This window comes from Struthio camelus, chromosome 1 (genome assembly GCF_040807025.1).
Source record: "Struthio camelus isolate bStrCam1 chromosome 1, bStrCam1.hap1, whole genome shotgun sequence".
Lineage (NCBI taxonomy): Eukaryota > Metazoa > Chordata > Aves > Struthioniformes > Struthionidae > Struthio > Struthio camelus.
In genome coordinates this window covers 82,880,461-82,904,722 of record NC_090942.1, presented here as the reverse complement: position 1 = coordinate 82,904,722, position 24,262 = coordinate 82,880,461, and the positions used below count along the sequence as shown (strand labels likewise).

At 40.4% G+C, this 24,262-nt stretch overlaps 1 protein-coding gene across 3 annotated transcripts; it reads left to right on the top strand.

Moving 5' to 3' along the window:
• The first annotated feature begins 414 nt into the window (after positions 1-414).
• LOC104144416 (zinc finger protein 79-like) lies at positions 415-12,879 on the top strand. Of its 3 annotated transcripts, none has more exons than XM_068953702.1 (6): positions 415-568; positions 1,446-1,524; positions 3,310-3,972; positions 5,795-5,896; positions 5,977-6,328; positions 9,494-12,879. In XM_068953702.1, the coding sequence occupies exons 1-5, from the start codon at positions 512-514 to the stop codon at positions 6,288-6,290; spliced, it is 1,215 nt and encodes a 404-aa protein (XP_068809803.1). In that variant the 5' UTR covers positions 415-511; the 3' UTR covers positions 6,291-6,328; positions 9,494-12,879. The 3 variants fall into 3 exon arrangements, with proteins under 3 accessions (XP_068809803.1, XP_068809793.1, XP_009673724.2); XM_068953692.1 differs by lacking the exon at positions 9,494-12,879 and adding an exon at positions 6,407-6,921; XM_009675429.2 differs by lacking the exon at positions 9,494-12,879 and having other exon boundaries at positions 5,977-6,921.
• The last annotated feature ends 11,383 nt before the right edge of the window (positions 12,880-24,262 follow it).

Genomic DNA, 24,262 nt, shown 5'->3' with positions numbered 1-24,262 from the left:
GCCGCACCACCACTAGGCATATGTGCTCAATCACGAAATGTTAACATTTTTACTGGGGCAACACTGTCATGCCTCAAACAGAGATCAGAGTCTCATTTATGCTCTGTGCTGTTCATGTAATGAGTAAAATAATCCTTATGCTGTACGTGTAATGAGTAAAATAATCCTGCTCTCAGAGAGATTGCATGATAAGGATCAGATGAGACATGTCAGGGGAACCAAACAAGTGAACATCATCAGAAAGAGTGCAAGCTAATGAGAACATCAAGTTATCAGAGTGCATCCAAGACAGATTCTGGAACAACTGAGTAAGTGCTGCCCCCCCCGTGTTTTTAGGGGACAGTAACAAAGGGTAAACTCAAAGGAAAGTTGAAGAGGAAGGAATCACCACGTTGCTACCAGTACCACCCGGAAGCAGCTAGGGAGCTGAGGGGCCTTTTCCGTGCTCTCCCGGCCAGCAGGGGCAGCAGCAGAGGCTCAGCCTGACCTTTCCCTGTAGCCTCAGCACCTCATGGCACTGCAACAGGCAGAGCTGCCTGCGAGCTGGGAAACTCTCTGCGGGAACAGGGTAGGTGCCTGGGTGGTTTTCCTGCTCTAGATGTTGTGGAAGTGCTGCATGTGCTAGCTCACCGCAAAGGAATTTGCGGCAGAGGCTGGGGAGCTGCATGCGTGACTGGAGCCCTGCATGCGCCTGTGGGGTCAAGCCAAACCCGGACAGCCCACTTTCCCACAAGCTCCCCAGGCTGTTGGCCCTTAGGGCTGCTGCAGGAGGGGTGGGGGTGCTGCTTCCCCGGTACCAATTACTGCCTGCCCTTGCCCCAGCACCTTCCCTAATGAGGGCCTGAAGTGGGCTGGGGAGGAGCAGCCACCCTAGCCCTGCAAGTGAAGTTCATCTGAGGGTGTGGGCTGGGTTGGGAACAGGCAGGTTGCTGTTGGGGGGTTACTGCATTCACTATCTTACTTCAAAACAGATTAAGGTATAAGTTGAGATACTTTTCAGAGGCTTTCAGGTAGGAGCAGATTGGTTCTGGAGAAAAGGGGGGAAACTATTAGCAGAGGGGGATGTAGTAAGAATTTGGAAAGAGCAGAAGGTGTTGAAATTGGGGGGCAAGTGGGCTGCTATGCTGGGAGGTAGGAGCCTTTGCTACCCGTAGCGAGGGCTTATCTGTAGTAAAGACAGACTAAGGTTAGGTGATGTTGCCTTTTATTATTTCTGCTCTCTTGATTGAACTCTCCAGCCTGTAACTCACCAAACTTAAAATCTTTCTACCAGATTCTCATTCCCCTACTTAAGTATTCACTAGCACATGTAGGTTTGCCCCTGTTAATACAGCCTGTTGGTACTGGCAGAATGCATTGCACCTGTGCCTTCCTCCCTTCCTCCTGTTCTGCTCTCAACTCTGTGGAAGAAGGTTGCACATGCTGGCTCTCCTCTCCTTTTCTAGATGGAGCTAGCAGTAGAGCCCATGTTCTCTCAACTCCAGGAGGCTGCAAAAAGTGAGGTTGCAGGAGGGCCCTGCACAGGTGAGAAGCACACTCTGCTAATTAAATCATAGAGGGAAAAGCTTAAGACTCATCAGTGGTGCTGGGGACTCTGCCTTCTTTATTCTTGGCTGCTTGCTCTGTCCTAAGTTGGTAGGGTGTGTATTGCATGCTAGGTTGGCTTTTCTGTTTGCCGTGGGTCTATAGCAACTGTTTTAAAATAAGAAAATACGGTCTCTTTGGAGTGAAAGAGAGCAGATGGACTTCTCTCCTCAGCCTTTTTCCACAGATAGAAAAGGGTGAGGTACAGCACCATGTCTGAAATATCTGATTCCCCAGCAATACTTTTTGATGGCAATGAAGGGTTGTTCTGGTTCCTGTTTCACTGTTAGAGCCCTGGGGTTACTGTCATGGGCCACTGGGAGAGCTGGTTGGTTGCAGAGTGAGGGATTGCCCCCCCCCCCACACACACACCTTGCTCCTACAGTGGGCAGTCTTCCTCATCGCCCAGGAGACTGCTGCCACTTCTTAGCCTCCTCGCAGTTCTAATTCCTTGGTGTACGAGATGAGCTCCCCCTGCCTCGGTAAATTTTTCTTTTATTGCTGGTATTTAGATCTTAGCAGTTGTGGCTATGCAAACAGAGATCGCTTTGTCTCTTAAAAGGCATATGACATAAGGGTTTTGTTCCTTGGTGTAATAGACACAAGACTGAAATTGCACTGTGGAGTTTTACCTTGGATGTGGAAAGCCTGTTCCTTTCTAGCGGAGTAATAAAATTAATGTGTTAAATTGAAGTATGTGTAGTGTGAGCAGCTGAATATTTTAATGCAAAATGAGGCATGCTAATGCACTTCCAAGTCTTTATCAGCAGTGAATGTCCTAAGATACTTGCAAAAGTCAAGCTAAGATAAGTGCGCATCAGGAGATGTTAATAATTCCGTTAATATTGAAGTGATGTAAATATAACAATTAACAGAGTAAGATAACCAAAGCTTCTTTTGGGGCACGTGATCCCGTATAGTCATTGTTGAAATAAATAAACGTCATGCTTTAGGAAAGAAAAAGCTATGGTTAAGCGTTACTGTGAACTTCCCTGGGGTGCAGTTTATTTGGCTTTCACTGCAAAGAGGTGACATAATTAATACCTCTTTCATATCTATATCTAGTAACTAATTGCTAATGAACTATTACTATTTTTAACCATAAAGATTTAACTCACTTCACTTCTGCTGTGCAAATATACAGTGTTCCTATAATAATTTTGACAGTTGTCTTTTGTGGTAAGTAGAATGAAGAATCTAATATGCTGGCCTCTCAGAAGTAGTTTAAAAATGTTAGGCAAATTTTATTTAACACAAGTTTTAAAAAAACAACCTAGATCTCCTTGTTGATTTTACCCAGTGAGGACTGAGGAGACTTCTTGTTTTGTTCTCCCGTCTCCCTCCAAGCATATGATATTAAAACTCGTTTTAAAGCTAACTGAGCAGGATGGAAAGCTTTTGGATGAAATCTGCGGGGATAGATAGCTAAAACTAGGTTTTTTTTTTTTTTTTGGTGAAGGGTAAGATGTTTTGACCTTCCTCTTCCTTCCTTTTTCTTGGTTGTTTTTCCTTCTTTGGCATTTCCTGAAGGGTAGAGAAGTGGCAGTTTTTACTTTTGTCTTCTTTTCCTTTTCATTTTTTTCCTTACCCTCTTATCTCAGTCTTCGTAATTTCCCTTCCTCTTTGGGAAAGAGAAATGTGGTGCAACTGGATTCCGGTTATTTTACAAGGAGAAGCTTATTCATCTTGGGAAATGAGCCGTATTAGACTTGCTTCTTATTCCAGCAGGGACCTGCATTCTGAGTGAAAATGAGGCAGAGAGAGGCATCCGGGAAGCCCTTGAGGAGGACATGCTACCTCAGCTATCTGAAACCCCCAGTCCGAACTGGAGGACAGCTAGTCTGCCAAGGCCGCAGAGGGCGAGATGCAATAAACCCACTCGCCAAGCAAGAGGCTCCAGGAAACTAACTGTCCTCGTTAGTCGTCAGAAAGCTCATACCGAAGATAAACCCTTCAAATGTGCAGAGTGTGGGAAGGGCTTCAAGGGGAGCTCTACCCTCTTGAACCATTTGAAAATCCACACGAGAGAAAACCTCTTTGAGTGTTTAGAGTGTGGGAAGAGGTTTAACAGGAAGGCTAACCTTGTGGTGCACGAGAGAGTTCACACAGGAGAGAGGCCCTACAAGTGCAAAGAGTGTGAGAAAAGTTTTGGTCGTAGCTCAAATCTTATTGCTCACTATAAAACCCACGCAAAAAAGAAGGCCTTCTCCTGTGGCACGTGCAACAAAAGTTTCAGTGGAAGTTCGGCTCTCTTCCAGCATCAGAGAATCCATGCGGACGAAAAGCCCTATTGGTGTGCCGAATGTGGAAATAGCTTCCGGCTGTGCTCCAACTTCATCAAACATCAAAAGATTCACTTGAAAGAGAGACCTAGTGAAGACATAGCAGGTAACTAAGTTAAGATCTGTTGAATTCTCATTCAAGCTGCATGAGCTCACAGGGGATGTCCTGGATGTTGATTCCATTCATTCCTAAACGCTTATCCCTGCTTCCTGTGGTGAGTGGTGTGTTTTTGTCTTCTTTTTCCTTCTTCCTATGTAATACATCTGTGTCATCTTTTGAAGATGTGCCTTGAAAATGCCAAAGTTGAAGTTTATAGACTTTGCATTCCCTGAGGACTGCCCAGGACCTGAGTCTGCTAACTCCTAGTGTTTCCCAATGGCTAACCCTAGGTCTTCAGAAGTGCTTAGCCAACAAGATACCTGACTTCGGAAGGGATTTAGGCTCTGTAAACTCGGGCCTTGGTAACCTGTAGCAGTTAATGTTGTTATATGTGAGTAATGTTTCCCGCTTTTAGTGAAGATTAGCAGAATAGAACTACCAGTAAAGATGAAAAGCTTTTCCTTGCCTGCACATAAATGCCTTTGCTAACGGAAAGCCTCTTCTGGCCATCCCTCCTTAAATACTGTTAGTGTAGCTCTCAGGTGAGGTGGTTGCTCAAAGTAGGAAATTTTCTGGATTTTGCAATATTCTCTGTTCGTGTAATGACCAGAAATTGTGAGATTAGAAACTCTGTGGTTCTGTTTTGCTCTGTCTTTAGACAGGCAGACACTTTATACATTGTCTAGAAATGATTTAACACTAAATCTTTGGCCTTGTCTGGCCGTGCACGGGACTTTTCTGGCTGAACGCTTAATGGTGTTAGGGCTTTGACCACTAGATCGGGTAACAGCAAGGCATTTAGACACCAGGCCTAATGAGAAGGCCGTGTTTTGAGTGAGGTTTCTCTGTGTTTTTGTTTGTTTGTTTGTTTTCCCCTCTTCTGGTTCTAACAGAATTCCTGAGGAGGAGAGCCTCTTCTCTTAATGAAATTATAATTTCGGTGTGATTTCAATGGCAAAACTGAATTCTTAATCTAGGTGTGGAGACCTTGTGGTCTATAGGTACAGAGAGGTGACTGAGCGAAGGAGCAGATGGAACTTCCCACTTGTAGGGCTTATTTTAACAGCTTTTTAGTATAGATAAGATCTTCTGGTTCACAAGAAGAAAGAACATAGTTTCATTATTGCCCTGGCAGTTTGCCAGTAAGCAATATCAGATAAACTTAAATCTGAGCCTGCTTCAAACAAAACTGTCCTAACTTATTCTGGAGTAACTATTGCTACAGGAGTAACTATTGCTACTGTATCATTGTAATTGAAACTCCATACTAAAATTGCCTGTATAGTAGCACATGCCTTCCACTGGCCTTGCAATGTGTGGATTGGGAATTAAATTTGGTTTCTATTCTATTTGATTTCTAATCTATTTTGATTTCTAATCTATTTGATTTCAAAGAAGAGGTTTCTATATAATAACTTAAATATGCTTGTTCTGTGTCTTGACTTTTTTTTTATTTCTTAACAGCTTTCTTCTTCCTGCTTTGCTTTCTCCTCTCCTCCCTTCCCCCAAAAGTGGGTCAGGGGGTGGGTAAAGCAGGAGGAAACTTCTGAAGTTTACTGGCGTGCAGGAGAGAATCATAGTAAAGGAGATATTTTGATTGTAATTAAACCCAACTCTGTAATATTTCAGGGGAGTGTATCTGCCTAGTCCTTTCTCTGATTTGGCTTAGTTTGGGTTATCAAATGACTTGAATGAAGTTTTATCATTAAAACGTGGATGAGAGGAAGGGTTGTTATTGAGTTGCCTTTTCCTTGTGTGAAAGAAGATTTAAAATGCTGCTCTAGCGATGGGTGAAGTGGGCCCTTGACTTAAACTCTTCTCCTTTTAGATGCAAACCATTTTGAACTTACATCTCCGCATCATAAAGAACAGCAGGGTTGTGGCGCAGAGCAACTTGAGATGAACCACTCCAATCTTATTTTTGAAGAGTGTAAGTATAAAAAGGCTTCTAAATTGCCAGCCAGTGCCTTTTTGCATTGCAGACATTAACATTCTCTTCTCTTTGTACAGTGAAGAAAATGAGGGAAAACATGGATATGCTTCTTCTGAATCAGCAAAGTCAGCTGCAGGTCCTGCAAGAAATTCAGAAACAACTGAATATACTCTTGCCAGGCAATGATCTCATTAATTCAAATGTCTATAATTTGGGACTCCTGCTAGGACGGCAAGCAGCTGCAATGGCATCTCTCTCTTTTCCCCTTCTTAATCCCAGCAGCCTCCTTACTGAAAATGCCAATCTTTTATCCCAATTGCCTGCTCCTGAAATTCTCCCTACCTCTCAGCTCCCAGGCTCTCAATTTCCTGCAGCTTCTACAACTTCCTGATCTGCTTTGTGCTATGAACGTATCAAATGTGAACAAATGTGAGTACTGTTTTATACTGTTTTCTCTCAAACGTGTGATTTCTTTGATGTAATTGTGATATCATACTACCTTTATAGATGCTGACCCTGTGCTCAAACTTTGACTTCACTCGTGTGCATCAGCAAACAGAAGCTGATCAAATCCATCATCCGTTCTTTCATTGCAGCATGCATAGATTTTGGATGGTAATGTATTTTGTCAAGGCAGCCCAAGAGATCTTTATCACCAAGGTGTAGTTAAGTAGAACATCCCTACGATACTGCGTAAAACTTAGGATAATATGCTTTAGTTTTTAACTGAGGTGTCTTTAACGTGTACTTGGCTAATTGGACCTTTTCTAATGAACTGAGGTTAATGATAAAATAATCTGGGATGCTTTAAGCAATTCTTATTACTTCTATTTTGTATAGAAGTCTGTAAGCAACATGTTTATGTAAAGGTATTCAATCTAACAGCACCTCTATTCCAAGCATCTGTTTACAAAAGCTTCCTTACTTCAAGAAGGCTTTAAATTAGGTGACCTTTACTGACTCTCAGGCCAGCGTTGCTAGTAGAACTACAAAAAGGATTTAAAAAAAAAAAAAAAAAGAAAGTATTCAAGTCTGCCTTGATTGCTGGAATTTAATCAGGAAAAGCCAACTTGTGTTATGAAACGCTCGTTCTTTTCCTCAAAGATGTCCTCGCTTAAATCTTTTTTCTGATATACCGTCATACCCTACTGGTTTACTACATGCTGTTGACTGTTATATATTAGCTCATTGGGAGTAGAACTGGGGTAAATAATTACTGTCTTGGGAGGGACACTGAAAAGCTCAGATGCGCCATCTTGTAAAATCTGCAGGGGCAAACGTGATTTTTGCCTGCCTCTGCAGGACTGTGGCCTGAGGCCTTTTAAGGTTAGTAAGGGTAGTGCGTTAAGAACGGTTAGTCCTTTTTATCTTCTTGTTTCTGTCTTCGACACAGGCAAGTAGTAGCGTCAGAGCCTCTAAGCTTCTAGAGTGCAACAAAGCTAATTTAATTATGATTTGCTTTTGCTGGAGAGCTGCTTGGATAAAGAAACTTTGGGACTTGTACCTTACGCCAGACAGAATCTTGCTGTTGAGCTTCTGTTGTGTGTGTTTTTGTTTTTTAAGATGACTTGTTGAAAGCGTGCACAGTTACTACCTAATAAAATATGATTTGGATTTTGAGAATGGGAAGCACTGCTTCTCTTAACAAGTGATTTGGTTGGTGATATTCAGTGCAATGATGTCAGATTCTGGCCCAAAGATGGGATCTATGGGATCAGGCATGACTATGTTTCTTTTCATGTGAGTGCAGATTGTGAAAAATCACACACTACCACTGAAGGCCATATAATAAGAATTAGTCTTAAGTTACTAAGACATTCATTTAAGCTAAATTGACAGTGAGGGCTTAAATGACATTTCCTTCAAAGTGAACTGGTACTAAAATGCTTGATTGTTTTCCATCAGTTGAGCACATCAAACTGAATCGTGTGGCTTGAGACTTACGAGCTACAATAAGAGTTGCTAACAACCTATGGAAACTGTATGATACTGTTCACAGTTTCCTGCATGTTTAGTTTGCTTTTGTTAGAAGCGGGGTCCCCTCTTCAAAGTAATAGTTAAAGTTTGTGTTTTAGTGTTTTTAAGATGTTCAATATTAAAACACTGCATTTTTGGTGAGAAATGAATCTCTGCTGCGTTTCTGTCCTTTATAAAAGAGCACCTCTGCTTTAGTCTGCTCAGCTACTCTGCTAAATGCGCCTTCTCTGACTTTCTGTTTTTCTCCTTCTCTCTTCCCCTTCTTCTGCATCTAAGTACCTCCTTAAATTTCTACCTTCTGAAACTTCTTCAGAAGAAGACATAACTAAGTCTGCCACTTTGGCAACTTAGACCAGGTAGGAGGAATCTCTTACTGGAGGCCATAATAAGCCTTTCACCTGTCAGGTGGAAGTTTGTATATGATGTTTCTCTTCCTGTATGGTAAGTTCAGGAGCAGTTCAGAACACAATAGGGGTGAGCTTCATCCTTTCATGCCGATGTACTCTACTGTTTATCTTAGGTCCCATCTGAGGCTGGGGGAAGGCCCTCAAGACCTCTGAGCCGCAAGTTCATTGAGGGTTGGAGGAAGAGGTAAAATGGAGGAGCACAAGAAACCATCACATTTCCTTTTTTTCAATTACCCCTCTACTTCTCCATGAGAATGGAAGCTGGAAATCTCTTCCTCCTCCTATCCTCCCAAGCACTAAGATTGAGATAAGCATCTCTGATGCTTATCAAAAAAAAAAAAAAAAAAGCCTTTACCTATGTAGGGTGGGGTTTGGGGGCTTCCTGCCCATTTTGGAAGGTATCTGGAACACTTCCTGCATCCTTCCTTGCAGTACTCTGGCCCTGGTGTAAAATGGTGGATGTGTGTGTGCAGCAATATTTGATAGCCTACCAGGGATACTGGAGAGCTCTGTAGCGTTCAGGAAGGTGTAAGAGGGTACCACAGATGCTCCCCTAGTCAACTATGAATCTGTGGTCTGAACAGGTAATGTGACTGGATGGCATATGGACAAGTAACGGATAATGTAGAGGAGATACAGTCTTTAACAGCTGTGGGTGGAACAAAGTTGAGCCCTGGGCTTGAGGGCTTAGTTTTCTAAATCATGTCAGTCCACTTCTGAGGCATGTTCAAAAATATCGAATGTCTGTACGTGAGGAACACATTCCACACTCGCTAAAAACATCCTGTTTTCAGCCATGTAAAGGAAGTTGGAATCTAGGATCATGCTGATGTATTTCCAGTCTGTCTTAAATGATAGCGGCTCAGTAGCTTGACACCAGTGAGAAATGCTTTTCTGAAAACAACTGCTCACACTGCTTTAGCACTGCTCTTCTGACAAACAGAAAATCAGTTTACCCAAGGCCTATTAAAACTGGGGAGTTGATGTTTTCCCCTGCTTTAATCTTCTGTCATTAACTTATGTGACTGCTTGGATCTGCCTGCCTCAGCCCTGCAAAGATTTTTTTTTTTCTTGAATTTTGCTTCTTTCAAAATGTCTGGTGGTTGCCTGACATCAAGCAACAAATTAGTACAAATATAACTAATGCAATAAGCTATTATAAGGATGTGTGATTCGGGGGTGACTGAATTTCTGTGGTTTCCCACCACAGCTCAATCCTTGGAAGGGGACAGTGTTCTTCCCAGTAAAGTGTGAGAGAAGAGCAGAACTGCTGTGCCTGTGAAGTCCTTGGAGAGCAGTGGGTCCTGAGAAGAGAGGAGCTGTGTTGGAGAAGAAGAGGAGTAGGGGTTTCTAGCACCCCTTTGTACTGGAGCCTCCCACGAAGCCCTCTGGGAATGGGGCTTGGCTCTTGAGCAAGACCAATTGAGATGCAGTGGAGAGGAAGAGAAAAGGGAAGGAACTGTCCCAGAACGTCATCATTCCTGAAGGTCTCTCAGCCCTTTGTACGCTTGTTTACACAGAGAAAAACTCACCTTACTCTTTTGCCTGTCCTATGTTGGATGAGGAATGCATGCATTGCTCTAGTAAACGTGCGAAGCACAAATACAGCATCCAGTATTAAAGAGATGTGAAGAGACTTCATAATCCGATGGGACTTGGTCAACGTTGACGTGGTTACTGTGGTGTTTGAGAGAAGAGTCCCTGGGAACTGCCGAGTTTTAGGGCACCACATACCTGATGGCATGCCCCTCCTTGCTCTTTTCGTTTGTCATGTTTTCTGATAGTGTGTATATATATATTTTTTATTCTTCCTTTTTCCGCCACTCCACGTAATTTCTCTCGTTGTACTGTCTCTCTGGATTTTGTTTCTTCTTCTAGAGAAGCAAAAATGCCCACCTGCAGTGGTAAGTAAGTTGTATAATTCCATTTCTACAGGTCAAGTAAATACGTACCAGAACTACTTTCAGAGCTAGCTTGCCCCATGACTGAAAAGGGAATTTTTGTTACACTGCATAGTTAGTCTCTAAGAGTGTAGCTGGGAAGCTGAATGAAGTAATGAGAATCTCATTCTCTCTCAAAATTTATTATGAGGGTTACAGGAAGAGTCACGTACTTGAGGTTCAGCACTCTTCTCCATTGCTAAGTTCCTTGGAGTCCGCTCAACTTCTGATAGTAAAAGCTGTTTCTTTCACCGAAGACTGTTCTTGTAGTTTTCTTGCCTGATGTCAGTTCGGAGGCTTTCTTCCATTTTGTCCAAAACTCCTGCTTAGTGAAGTCTGTAGCTGTATCGCCAACAACGCTAATACCTACGAGAAAGAGCGTTGCCTCTGATCAGGCCTGTGCTGAGTGAGTAATCCTACTGTTTGGTCACAGCATAAATACTGTCATCAGCATAGTAGAGAGCAGTACTTATCTGACCTAGATGTGTTTCTAGTCCTGTTTTATGTAACAAGGTATAAAAGAAAGGTGGGCAGAGGAGGTGACAAGAAGGAAAGGAGAATGAGAGAGACTGTGTGTAGGATCTTAACAGATAATGGATGCAAGATATGAAGGAAAAACACCAAAAAATTGATACATTTTAAAAAAAAAACCTATCTTTTCATCTTGTCACTTGGCTTCTTTCTTCACTGTGGGACAGTTTCAGAACAATTTCTGATCTCATATGCTTATTCTGGACTGTCTTGGCACTATTGTTGGCCTTTCCTTAATTAAATCCTGTTTGCAGAGTACTAGCAACATATTAATCCTTCAGTCCCGCTCTCAGTTCTGTCAGTTTCTCTAGCAGCAAATCCAGGCTTGCCCTACCCAGCAATCTTTGCCTGTTGTCCTCCAGACACTTGGAAATTGCAATATCAAGAAAGTGAGGAAATTGCAATATCAAGAAAGTGAGGGAATTGGGAAAAGATCCTCAGGCATGCGGGATTCTTTCTGGACACAGAGGTATCTAACAAGGCCAAAAAAAAAAAAATTAGTATGTTTAGCCCTAATGACAACAGTTTTCTATAATGAATTATTAAGAATTTATTCTACAAATTAATAACAACGCTTCTGTTGATTTCATTCCCTTTTTTTCTCTGTTTAATGGATAGCTTCCACTAGCATTTCCCAATCCGTCGGTGGCTTATCTGGAAATCAGAAAGAACTTTAATGCTGGTCTGTGGATGACCACTGAGAACCCTTCAGACAGAGTGGTCAACTGTTTTGGATTCAACAGCTCTGGGATTTGTATCCCTATGTGAGTTTCCAGCTCCAGCCTTTGTAAGGGTTCATAATGTTTTGTACTTTCTTCTAGTCCTGCCTCCTGACTGCAGTACTGCTTGAAGATCCTGGGGTGCTTCTCAGTTCTGATGTTGCAATGTTGTGTTATATTCAACTATCTCAAACGAGACGAAGTATAGACTATTTCTTTTTATTTCCCTTTCTCTATTTGCTGAAGGTCTGATAATAGTTTATTAATCCAGCTTTAAGTTGCGCTGTACAGGTGAAGACTAGCTGGCAATCTGTGGTTGTTGTTTTGCATTGCCTTGCATATTTTATCCATTTCTGTTCAGTTGCTCGAGTTTGGACCCAACATCTCATCATTTCACCTCTACGTTTTACTGATATGGTAGTGACTGGATATTTTTCACCCTTAGTATTGGGCTTACTAACGCTTTTCCGATGTGTACAGTGTTTGTCATGGGTGAATGATTTGTGGTTTTTGGCATTGTGCTGTGGAGAACGTTAATCCAAGTGAACTACACTCAAACTAAAATATGCTGGAATAAGTACCAGATGATCTTGAGGGCCTGCTGCAGCCCTATTTTCTCTCAGATTCCTGCAAGCTCAGGAGAGAAAAATAAGCAGAACTGAAACAATGATGAGGCTCAGTGGCCTACCTACCTGCAAGGATAAGTGCTGAACGTTATTTCATAAGTGAAACACTTTTGTCTTCATCAGTGTCTGTCTTAACGCTTGTGGGCAGCACTGAACTGATGGACAACCTGCTGTCCTTACGGTGTTTTTTGAGTCAAGACTTGATTTCACCTTTATGAATATGTGTTATAGGAAACGTATACAAGCTCTATTGAATTTAGCAGAACCTTACCAGCATTAAACTACTGTAGGAGGAAAATGATGCCTGTCATATGTTGCTAGTGTGTATGTTACTATTTCCTGTTCTTATGTACATATTCTAGCTGTGTATTGCAGTGCTCTACTGCTGTAACTAGTACAGCAAAACTAGTAACTGGTTTGACCACTTTTGCTAAGCTGTACGGTTACTTATTAAAAGTAACTTAGAGTAACTGAGAGTTCTTGTTCTGAAGAGAAAGCTGTTCTTTACAGACTGTTTTTTTAATCCAAAAATGATGATAAAAGAAAATGTAAAGAAAATGTGCATTTTCCCTGTGTGCACAAAAAGGTGAAGAAAAGGAAGTGATGGAAGTGATAAAAGAAGGCTGCATAGGAAGAACAGCCCCCAGGAACCTAAGCTGCGTGGGCTAAAAACAGGAGATGTGTATTGCATAGGGCCAGCTGAAGAGGAAGGTTTACAGGTAAAACGCTGGCCACTTCAGTAATACGTACGTCTTGCTCGTCCTGGTAGCTCCTGTTCAGTAGTCCTGTCACAGCCTGGGCATTAAAAAGTAGTATGCAGAAAACACTTCCACTGGAGGAAAAGTGATCCCAGCTCTCAGTGTTCATTGCAACTTCGGAATTGCAGCCTTTCTCCTCAGTGCTGTACAAGAAAGTCTGAGGATGTAACTCATGAGGGCTCTAAGCATGAGGCAAGCAGAACTGAGAGTTACTTTAAAAAAAAAAAAATCATTAGGTGTGCCACTGGCAGGATTAGGTGCCACTGGCAGGATTTAATTCATTTAGTTATTGCTTGGATATGTCTGCTTTTGTTTTCCTGCTGACTTAGTTTGTGTACTCGGAGACTTATTGTACTCTGAACACTGTTCCCTGATAGCTGAAGAGGTATTGTTTGCATATACCAACATAGTGAAGACATCTTATTTGCCTGCTTTACCTTGCATGAATGTAGGCAAACCTTATTAAAATGCTCTACAGCTCTTCTTTCAATAGCAAGGTTTCTTTTCATGATTATTACTTAAACATCTATAAATGTGGACTTTTCATCAACTCAAATATAGAAGAGCCGTTTGAAAAGGCTTTTGTTGTTGTTGCTGAAGTATGAGCAGTCGTACAAGTTAAAACTCTTTGTCAGAAACAGTTTGGTTTTCATGAATTCCTGTGGGGCGGTTTCAAAAGCTGACTGGTGATTTGCAGCTTGTCTCCCTGTTGGCTCAGGCATTGTCATGAGGTTTTGAGGCTCTTGAAGTCCTTGGCTCAAAGATGTTCTTCTTCTGGCCTCTTCAGATCTGTCCACGTTTATTGGCAGATCTTCTTTCCCTGATGATATCCTCTGTCTTCCCAAATCGCTCAGATTCCCTTTTTGGCTTCCTATCTCTGTCCAAAGCAACTTCAGGGTCATTATCCTTGTTGACAAGGTAATAAGCAACTTTAATTCTATTTACTCTTGAAGCTTATAGTTGCACCAGCTGGAGGAGAGGGCAGGTGAACATATGCTTGGATACAGATACAAATCTTAGTTATTGCAGTTATCACAGCACAGAGGCAACGGAAGCAGGTTGAGGTACTACCCTTTTTCTACCGTAAGAGGCAACTAGGTGCCAAACTCCCGTTTGCAAAGCAGTGAATGCTAGATGCATCCTAGGTTGGGGATCTGGGCTTCTTTTCTAATCTGGCGGTATCTGTGCTTAGGAGGCTTTGTACCGTTTCATATCAGCACAACCAAAGTGGAGCTCCTTGAGCTATGTTTGAACTGTCACGCGGCCTACATCTGCTTTTCAGGCTCTGAACAAGCCTCTTGCCTCTCCTCTGCTCATTCTGAGAACTTGTCTCCTAAGGCTTTATTGCCAATGTTTTTTCTACCATGCAGCTGAAGGCAGTGAAAGAAAACCTTCATTTTTGAAGGCAGTGTCCACATAGGATCCCAAATGGTGTAAAATATGCTCCATTTTACCACTCTTGCACAAGGAGTTTCATATACACAGCTATGACATGCTCCTAGCCAACCAACTTTTGGTGGTAAAGCTCCTACTTCTGGCTTCCATTTTTTTATTTTTTGTTTTGTTTTTTCTCCCTTCTGCACTGTTTCTGAAAGTACTCAGGCCCCAGTTGTTTTGAGTTTGAATTGTTTTCCTTATTCCTGTTTATCATTTCTTTAGCTAATCCCTCTCTTCCACTTCCCATCAATTCCATCTTCATCTCCTGCATCATTTGCTTGTTGCTTTGTTTGCTTTGTAGTATTTAGTCTTTAAAATTCCCAGGAAGGAAAACCTGTGTAAGCAACAGCTCCAAATAAATAATCGTTGACCATAAAAGCATCATCTGATAAACTTTGGAGGAGTGTTTTCTTTTCCTGTTCACATTAAGCTACTCCTATTATTGTTTGTCCTCCTTTCTCATATACTGTCATGAATTCATGCATGCTGAAAGTTTTAAAAAGTAGCAAGACCTGCAAGACAAAAATATATTTATTTATAGCAACCTCTTGGAATCGGGCACAAGGCCCAACTAAAAGAAACAAGGACAAATAAATCAATAATCCAATAGCAAGGACTGTTCGTTGTAATACTGTTCTGAAAGCAATTTGATCTTTCCCAGAGAGCAATTACCGTTTTAGAAACTGGAATTAGCCTAGAAGCAGAGTTCAGGGAAGGTGACTTTCCGGACTCCTGTGTTGCTGCCAATTTCAGTTAAGAACTTAGTTTTGAGAGGCACTGGGCGTCCAGAGCCTTCAATAGGCAAAGTAAGAGTATTTGCAAACGCTATACCTGGCATTAATCTTTCATCAGCACAATGGCCCTTTCATGTGGTTTGTTTTTTCAGAAGAGGTGAACCTGGAGAGCTTTAAATAGGTCAAGTAAAACTCTGATTATCTGTCACAGTCAGTCAGGTTTCACTTCCTGTACTTCTTTCGTCTCTGAAACCTAGCTGTATATTGGTGTCCAATGAGTCAACAAAAAGTAGGAAGGAGAGAAAATCTGTGCTTTCAGGCTTTTTTTTTTTTTTTAAACAAATAATAATTAAAAAAAGCAAAATGGCACACAAATTCTGGCTTTGTTCTTTTTCTGCTTATCTTTACAGTTACTTATCATTTCTACCATATCATTTACTTCTACTACATTTACTTATTTACTTACCGTATCATTTTTAGACTCTGCATCCAGATTTGCGTTTTGTCACTCTTCCTTTCCTGTGCAACAATGTTGCTGTTTAAATGATCGTGTTACACAGCTCACAGAGTGGAGTGCCAGAATGCCAAGGGCTCAGCTATTTCAAAAGGTAAATTGGAAAAACGGAAAAATGCATTGTTTTGCACATGTTCTAAAGGGCAGTTTTTTGAGAACTTTCACTCAGCATTGCCAGTGTACTCATGTTTTGGAGCAGGGGCATGCAATTTTTCCCATTCAGCTTCTTGTCCCTGTCTTTGGCCTTTATTCAGCCATCTTAACCTAATCTTCAGCTACCTTAACCTGTCTTAATGTAGCGTCCTAGAGCAGCTCAAATTAATCACCTTCTAGAAAGAGCTGGATCTGTTCTTCTCTGCAGACAGAAAAAAGTAGCCTAGATTAACTAACTAGCTTGAATGTGTCTGAAGCTGGTGAAATGAGTAACGTTCCCACTTTTAAAAGTTAGGTTATGGAATGAGGTCTCTTGGAGTATTATTTAAGCCCTTTAATGAATTAAGCCTCTAGATATTGCAGCAATGGTTGTCCTAGAAATATCCCTAAGGAAATGAATTATTTTGGCCTCTTAGCAGAGTGTGAATGGTATGCCACAATAGCGTTTGTGACCACGTGTCAGGTAATAGAGGTGGGAAAAAATCTTGAGTAGTTTCCTCATTCATTCAAAAGAGCGGTGATTCTTTGTGCAAAAACAGTATGTAGGTAAAGATCCTTTTATAATACATATGTTAGACAGGAAGCATTAATTCTGACATTTTCTGACTTCTGAATTCTTGACTTTAGGAAGTTAATAATGTTCTTCTGTATAAAATCGTTTAGAAACTAACCCTGAAATTAGTCTAATAAGTGCATACTTGGGTATCTCTGTAAGTATTTGGCTTCTGAAAAATATTATTTTCACGAACTTATGTAGGAGCCCTCTGTTCCAATTTAACAAGAATATTCTGAGTTCTATTCACCACATGCTCATAGCCTTCCCACGTCTTTGTCATCTGCGGTTTAAATAGGCCCTATATCTATATCCCATCATTCAAATCATTAATTAATGTATTGAATCCTTTTGGGTCCTGGGTAGGATAGAATATAATTTCCCAGCTTAACATTGAACTGCAAAAAACTGTTGTGATTTTTCTGACAAGTTTTGTTTTTATTTTATAGTATTTTCATACCCTTAGTTTATTCATGAGAATAGCCATGTGAGCTAACATCAACACTTTTTTAAAACATAAGCTGGATGCCAGCATCGACTCCTCTGTTGTTAACCATGCCTCTCGCTTTATTGTGAAAGAGAAGTTGACAGGACATAATTTAGTTTTGGAAGTCTGTACTGTCTGTTACTTTTTTCCTTTTTATCTTCTAGGTAACTGCAAAGTCTTTGTTTCAGTATTGTTCTTGTATTGAAGGTAGGCTGACTGAACATAATTCCCAATTTCTTTTTGCATTTCCTTTTGTCTGTCTTCTACAACCTTGCCCGTTTTCCCTGAGCTTTCCAAGACACCTGCCAGCATGCCTCAGATCTCTCCAGCTGTGTCTACAGGTGTCTTGGGTTCAGTAGGTTGAGCTGATGTGAAAAAATCTACTTTAAGTACTCTGTAACCTCTCCTCTGTCTGTTCTAACCAGAGTTCTTACCCTTCTGTTGCTGATATTGGTAACCAGGTAGTTTCTGCTTTCTAGCAAAGACATGGATTTTCCTCAGCTCCTCCCTCACTGAACAAAGGATCAACTCTTCCTGTAGTCTTTTGTCTTCCAATTAGTAATATTATAGAACATTTTCACTTCGTGCTACTTTCTAGTGATGCTACCTTCTGTTTCTTAGCCATCCTTGCAGTTGCTATTGTTTTGTTCATCTTCCGTAATGATACGATACTTGTCCCCTCCTGCCTGGTTCCTGTGCATGATTTGAGACCAGGAAGGAGTTTGGGGTTTTTCAGATTTATTTGCTTCACCTTCCATCCTTTCTCTAGTTTGAGATACTATGTTCTTGTGCACTTAATATCATTTAAGAAACTGCAGATCTTCCAAATACCTGTTCTCCAGAGATTTACTTGCCTTGGGATCTTACTATTGGTTCTCTGACACTGTGAATGTCTGCTTTCTGGAATTACTCTGTCCTTACTGTATTGTTCTCCTTCTTTACGTTAGTGCAGGCACATTTCCAAATATCATCCAGGAGCGCTGAAATAGTTACAGTATAGATTTCAGAGGGACAAGCACTACAGTACTTGTGATGAGGGAAATGCAACCAATTTCATATGCCTTGTGAAGTGATTAAAAAAAAAAAAAAATTCCAGATAATTTTACTACACAGAGCTTTAAGACAATATATAACTATTTAGTAAATACAGCATCTAGTTGTCAATATAAGATACTTCACAAAAAGATATAAAATCTTTGCATGCTCTAGTTGTTTAGTAATCAATATAGAAAAATTAGAAAAGAAGTAAGAGGTGGCAAAATTGATATTTCTGTTAAACATATTTAAATTCTTTTCTGTTTTTCCTTGCATTTGAAAGCTTCCAAAACCATGCAATATATCATCTCTGGTTGTTTTTAGATTAACATAGACTGTTTATGTTAATAATGACTGATAATAGCATTGCCTGATACGTTACCGTAAGTATAACAAAGTCTATCTGATAAGTGCAAGCTATGGCCAGGGTAACAATTCCAGAACTGCCAAATCTAACTTTTTAAATACATATTACAACACATTGATAGAATAAACCCTAACTTGTTAATAATTTTGCTAGTTCTGTAGCTACCAGGCTCTAAGCTGTCAGCCCTGTGGTTTTCTTTGCAAAATGTACAGTCTTCTGTTCACCACTGTGAACTGGGACAAACTAGCTTCTCAGAAAGCTGCTTTCTGTCCAGCTGTTCTGAAATGCTTTCAAAATGCGTTGGGGAAAACCAAAAGTGCTCCAGTTGCCCTTTGGGAAGGAATTCTTTAACTGCAGGAAAACAGCCCATCAGGATTCAATTCCCTTTCATTTTTGTATTGTGGCTTTTTTCAGTACTCACACGACCAACTCCAAGAGATAAAACACTGTTATTGGTTTGAATTTCCAAGATCTGGAATTTTAAATCACTAACCTACAAATCTGGAAATGTTTCATGTTTTACCTTCTCACCTCACTTCGTAGCTTTTTAATCTTATATACTTTTAAGTCCTTAAAGATATAAAGTGGTGTTTCTTATTCTTTATAAATGCTAATTTATTTTCTGTTATACCTGGTAACACAGTGCTGCTGACCTTTAGAAGTAGTGAAACTTTTACTTCCATTGAATAAAAGGTAATCTTATTTCATTCAAAAATTGAATCACCTTGGATTAGAGAGTTTAGTGTGTAATCACTACTATAGAGGGTAGTGTTATCTTTAACTTAAGAACTTTATCAAAATCAAGCAAACTGCAAAACATTATCATTTTGTTTCTATAATTACGAAGAGTAAGGAATACTTTATAGAAGTCTCCAGAAGGAAATAGATTACCTCTTTTAAAAAATCAGTTTGGGCTTTTAAATGATGGTCATTGACGATTCTGTTAGCATTGTTAACGTTTTCATGACAAGGGTGATTTAGATGTGGGTTCACATAAAATGCTTTTGAAAAACACCATCTCCAAATAAGTGTAATCGTAAAGGACTACCATCTCAAGGACTTCATTCGTTTTAAAAACTTATCCTTTGCAATAAGGAAATGACTGTGAGCAGCCTTTGTTTCGCAAAGGATATGCGTTTTGTATAACACAGAAACGTAGTCCGGTCGCTGTTGAAGTCACCAAGAGTCCTGCTGTGAAATTATAACTGCATTGTCTATGTGGACTTCTGATTACTTAGCTGCAATCTGGAGGAAAAAAAATAGCTAAAAAATCCTTCTAACTGACTACCTCTAGCTGTTTGTGCTCTGTGAAAGTCCTTTCATTATGAAGTTTGAAAGACCACTTTATGTTTGCTTTTAGAGTGAGGCCTTTTTTTGCTGAGCCTCAGAATATTAGTCGTTTTAACAGGATACTATCGCTTACTTCGTTCGATAGGAATGATATTCTCTGTTCCTTATCCCTTTAGTAGCTGCTATCTCTGTGTCACTAATACTCAATCTCTTCTTCTCATCTCTTTATCAGTTGCTGCCCCTTTTCTGTCTTATCACAAGGAAAGACAACATGACATGCTCCTATTCCGTGGCTTTCCTTAGCACCAAAACAGCCAGGCCCATTTACTGTGTAGCTGGGAGCTGATGTAGGAAATGAGTGTAACAAAATTCAATATGAGAACTTTTGGAAGTGCGTGTGTGTTTGTTTGTTTGTTGTTTTTTAATGAAATCTCTAGGGAAGTTGATTTTCCCCACTCACATTCATTCTTGTGTAGATTCAGTTCACTCACACTCAGACATATGTGTGCACAAGCACCAAGAGATGTGTGTCCAAGTAGTCTGGCCAGGATCGTATCTATACAACATGGAGGAAAAGGGATGCCGGCTGTCAGGTTCTCACCATGTCCGCTGGCTTCTGCTTGATTGGAAGTGAGGAACTGACTTTTGACTTGCCTTTTATGCCCTTTAGGAGTGGATGTTGTCTGGGATCTTTTATTGCATTATTTTTGTCTCACTCCATATAAGTCATAGGCAAAATTTCTGAATTTCACACTTCTCCTTTTTCCTTATGTGGATATTTTATGGATCCAATCCTGTTCTTCCTCTTCCTGTTTCTTTATCTTTAGGTCAGTTTATTCCTCTTCTTTTTGCTGTTTGTCATTTGCATGAAAGCACACAGATGGCGCTTTGTATCAGTTAACACACACCGAAGGTAAAAGAGGAAGAAAGTTTATAAGGAAGTAAGAAGTGATCTGCGTTTAAACAAATTACACAAATTTTCAAGTGTCTCTTCGTATAAGCAGAACCATTCCTTGTCACCATGCATTTCTCTTTCTTTTCATGATACGGTGGCAATAGTGGCATGTAGCCTCAAGTATAGACTGGAGTGATATCAGCGGAAACTTGAATCTTCTATTAAAAGAAGTGACAGGTTTGGATGTTGAGATGGGTGGTGCACGCTCTTGTCTGTTTACCTACCATCATGTTGGCCTTCCCTGCGAGCCTGACTGGCTCCACCGAGTGTTTTCTTGCAGCTGCTTCGTAAACAATACAGTATGGCAGCGACTAGCCAAGAATATCATCTTACGATGTCAAACTAGGTTGATTTCTCAGCACTAGTCCTAAGACATGTGGGACTCTTACTTCAGGGCATATTACACGAGTAATCTTACAGCTGGTGGCCAAGATGAGCATCTGCTATTCTCCGTTCTCTGGTAACCAGGAGCCTTGGAAAAGCCATGACTTCCTGGCATGTATACAGCGTCTGCTTAGTGGGGCACTTCTCAGATTAACGATCACAGTATTCCAGTTGATTTTTCTGGGCAATTAAATTGTGCAGTCTATGTTCAGCATCCTGAACTGTGGCCTCCTCAGTCAACACTCTTATGCCATGTTCATAATCTGGTCTGTTTTTTCTCCGAGGCTTTTCCCCGCACTGAAGCGTTTGCCAGTTATAAACTAGTCCCCTTTCCTCTTCCATGGGCAAGTTGGCTGTCATTCAGATAACCTGAACAGAGCAGAGCACGGAAGTGATCCCATTTCCTTCCCCAACCTCCCTCCATCATGATAAGCAGGTCTGGAGAAGGATGAGAAGACACAGAGGTCCTCTCTCTGGCACACAGCAGTGGCAGAGGTCCAGCTGAGGAAAATGCCTGCTTCTTCAGAACAGTTGTCCCAGAGCCTTGGGCTGACCAGCGGGGGGAGCCATTTACCAAGAACACCTTCATGACAAAACCTGCTGAGAGCATCCACTGGGAAAACCTAGACCCTTTGCTGAGTCACCAGGAGCAGAAGACGACAGCAGTAGTGAAATGATCATCTATGTCAGGACAGCCATAACAGATTGCTTTGGATAGCGTCTCCATCAGATGACAACGATGCTGTTGTCACAAATGGCAGTTCAGCAGGCTCTCTGGCATAGGCTCTTGAACAGGAGATCTGGAGCAAGGAATCCTTCCATTGCAGTTTCTTTGGCTCCATTCAAGTCTGATGCCTTGGCGGGTCTCTAAAGGGCTTGAAGTGGTTTATGGCTGAAACTCAGACATGCAGCTGTCAATCTGATATCCCTGCTCAGCAAATGCCTCATCTAGGAAGTGCCTAAACTGCATAGGAGACACATTAAGTAGCTATTGAAAATAATGAATAGCCAATAGTCTTTTCACTCTGAAGGGAGTATCCAAAGCAGCAAGACACCATATTATGAACAATATTTCCTTTTTTCCTATTTTCTTCCCTTGCTTTTCCTGTGAATCCTTGCTTGTTGCCTAATGACACAGCCTTCCTTTAGGAGTGAAATCCTATCCCAGCTCAGTCTCTCTCTTGAGATCAGTTGACTGGAGGTCATGTAAAGTTGAATTCACTCTTGAGCTGTCCTTTCTTCAGGATCTATTCAGTTTTTACAGTGAATAAGGACATTAAGTCTTTCTGGATGGTCTTCAGCATTGCTGGACTTTGTTAGTTATTTCTAAAGTGCTCTCTCAGTCCAGCAAGCGTGAAGTAGAAGCAGCAGAGTAATAGATGACAGCACGTTCCAAGAACAACTGCAACATTGCAAATTTTCTATCTAGAGGAAGGGTGATAAATTATGTACATCCACTCACTATATTTTTAATAATTCAATTTGTAATAATTCAGCTTTTTGTTTGTGCTTAGAGATGGGCTTTGCCCTGGAGCAGTGTTCTTGTGGCACTGAACTCACGTTCTTACTGAAGTTTTCATCTGCAGGTAGCGCAAGACTCTGCTTTGTTTGCACCTTGACACTGGAAATTTGGACAAGGTTTAATTTCTGTTGGCTGGCCAGTGTTTACCATCTTAGAAGGGTTTCCCTATTCAGACTCTTTTTTTTTTTTTTTTTTCCCCCTGGTGTTTTTATAACATTAACTACTTCTATATTTTTTCATGTGATATTTTTATTACATTATTTTAACTTATCTGTTCTATTCCATAATTAATATTTGTAAGTGTTATTGCTTAAAATTTATTTCTTTGAAACACTTTTTTTTTTTTTTTGGCCTGGAACTTATTTTTCAAAACATCTTTTGTTCTGAGCTCATATCAGTGGATTAATAGAATTAGTGCCCAGGTGAGGAACCTTTGCTTCCAGCTTTGCTAGGGATTTGGGCAGGGGTTTAAGTATTGTTCTCTCTTGTTTAGCTGAATGAGACTGTAGACTTCATGGATATGTCATGTAACTGATTCTCCCTGCCAGGAGGAACAGTTAAATATTCTTCATGATGTGACAAATGGAATTTTTGATCTCTGTGAGGTAAACGATTCTCCTATATGTGGGATAGATTAAATATACTTTTTACAGTACCAGCCAGATTAATGAAATTAATGAAAAAATAATAATGTAACTGTGTGTACATGGACAATTAAGATGGGGAAAGAACAGAATGCAATGATCTGTTACATTGAAAATCCTGAGCGTTAACAGGGATCTGAGGGATTTGACTTCTGTAAAGTTTTTATAGTGATCTCTGAACTTAGAGACTGAGTAGTTAATGTCTTGCGGTTTACGTAAGGTTTTTACCAGAGAAACCTGGGGCTAGAATGTGGAATTTCTCCCAGGAAAATTTGATTTTTAATTTGAAATGCATATGGGCTAAATGATGTTATAGAAAGTAACTGACAAAGTTCTTGCAGTAAAAAAAAAAAGTTTGTCACCAAAATTGGAGTTCTGAAGCGAATTCCTTTGTTATCTAAGGACAATTTTTAATTAATTATTTCATTTTGTAAGGATATATGTCCACATAGTCATGAAAATATGTAGCTTGATTGCACAATTGATTCTGGCTATGAAAACCAGCATGTACAAATGAGATTTAATGGCTGGTTCCCCAGCGTAGAGCTATTCAGCTGGTGCATGTTTAGCACATCTAGTCCAGGCTAGCCTCACGGGAAAGCAAACGTTTGGTTGTTGCTTTCTCCATCAATCTTAAGTGAGTAGCTCTCTACTGTCTCTGGCTTGGAGACTGTCCAAACCGTACTACCTTTTAAAGTCTGATTACTTTAGACATTCCATCTAGTAAGAATAATACTTAAATATGTGCTCCTGATATACTGAAAAGTGTTGTTCAGTAATTTTTGCTAACAACAGTGATATCTGGATTTCGCAATATTTGGATGTCTCATATCCCTGTTCTTCCCTCAATCTACTGAAGAGTCTATTTCTTTCCCTCTCTGAATTTGCTTTAAGATCAAAAACTTTGCTCTGACAATTTAACTGTAACTGGTATAAAAAACGTATGAGTAATGAGTATCTTAGCCTCTAACCTCTGTTCCTACAGTGTTTTTTTTTTTTAATGTAGAAGTTATTCTTTACTTGATCATGGAAGTCTGAAAGTGAGAACAGTGTCAGAGGGTTCACACTATTTTTGTTGCTGAGAAGTAGGTAAAAATGTACGTGTGTGTGTGTCTAGTTTACTAAAACTTTTTAACTTTTCAATTCCTTATTTAACTCATTCAGCTCCTTATTCCTATCATAGAAGACAGCACTTCTGAATAAAATGCCAATTGTTATAATAATACAAATTTCAGTAAACTACTTCATCAGCAGGAAAATCTTACTTTACCTGTTGAAAAGTATTTGCTATTTTGTATTGCTCCTTGGCTAGTTTTGTACCCCTTTCTAA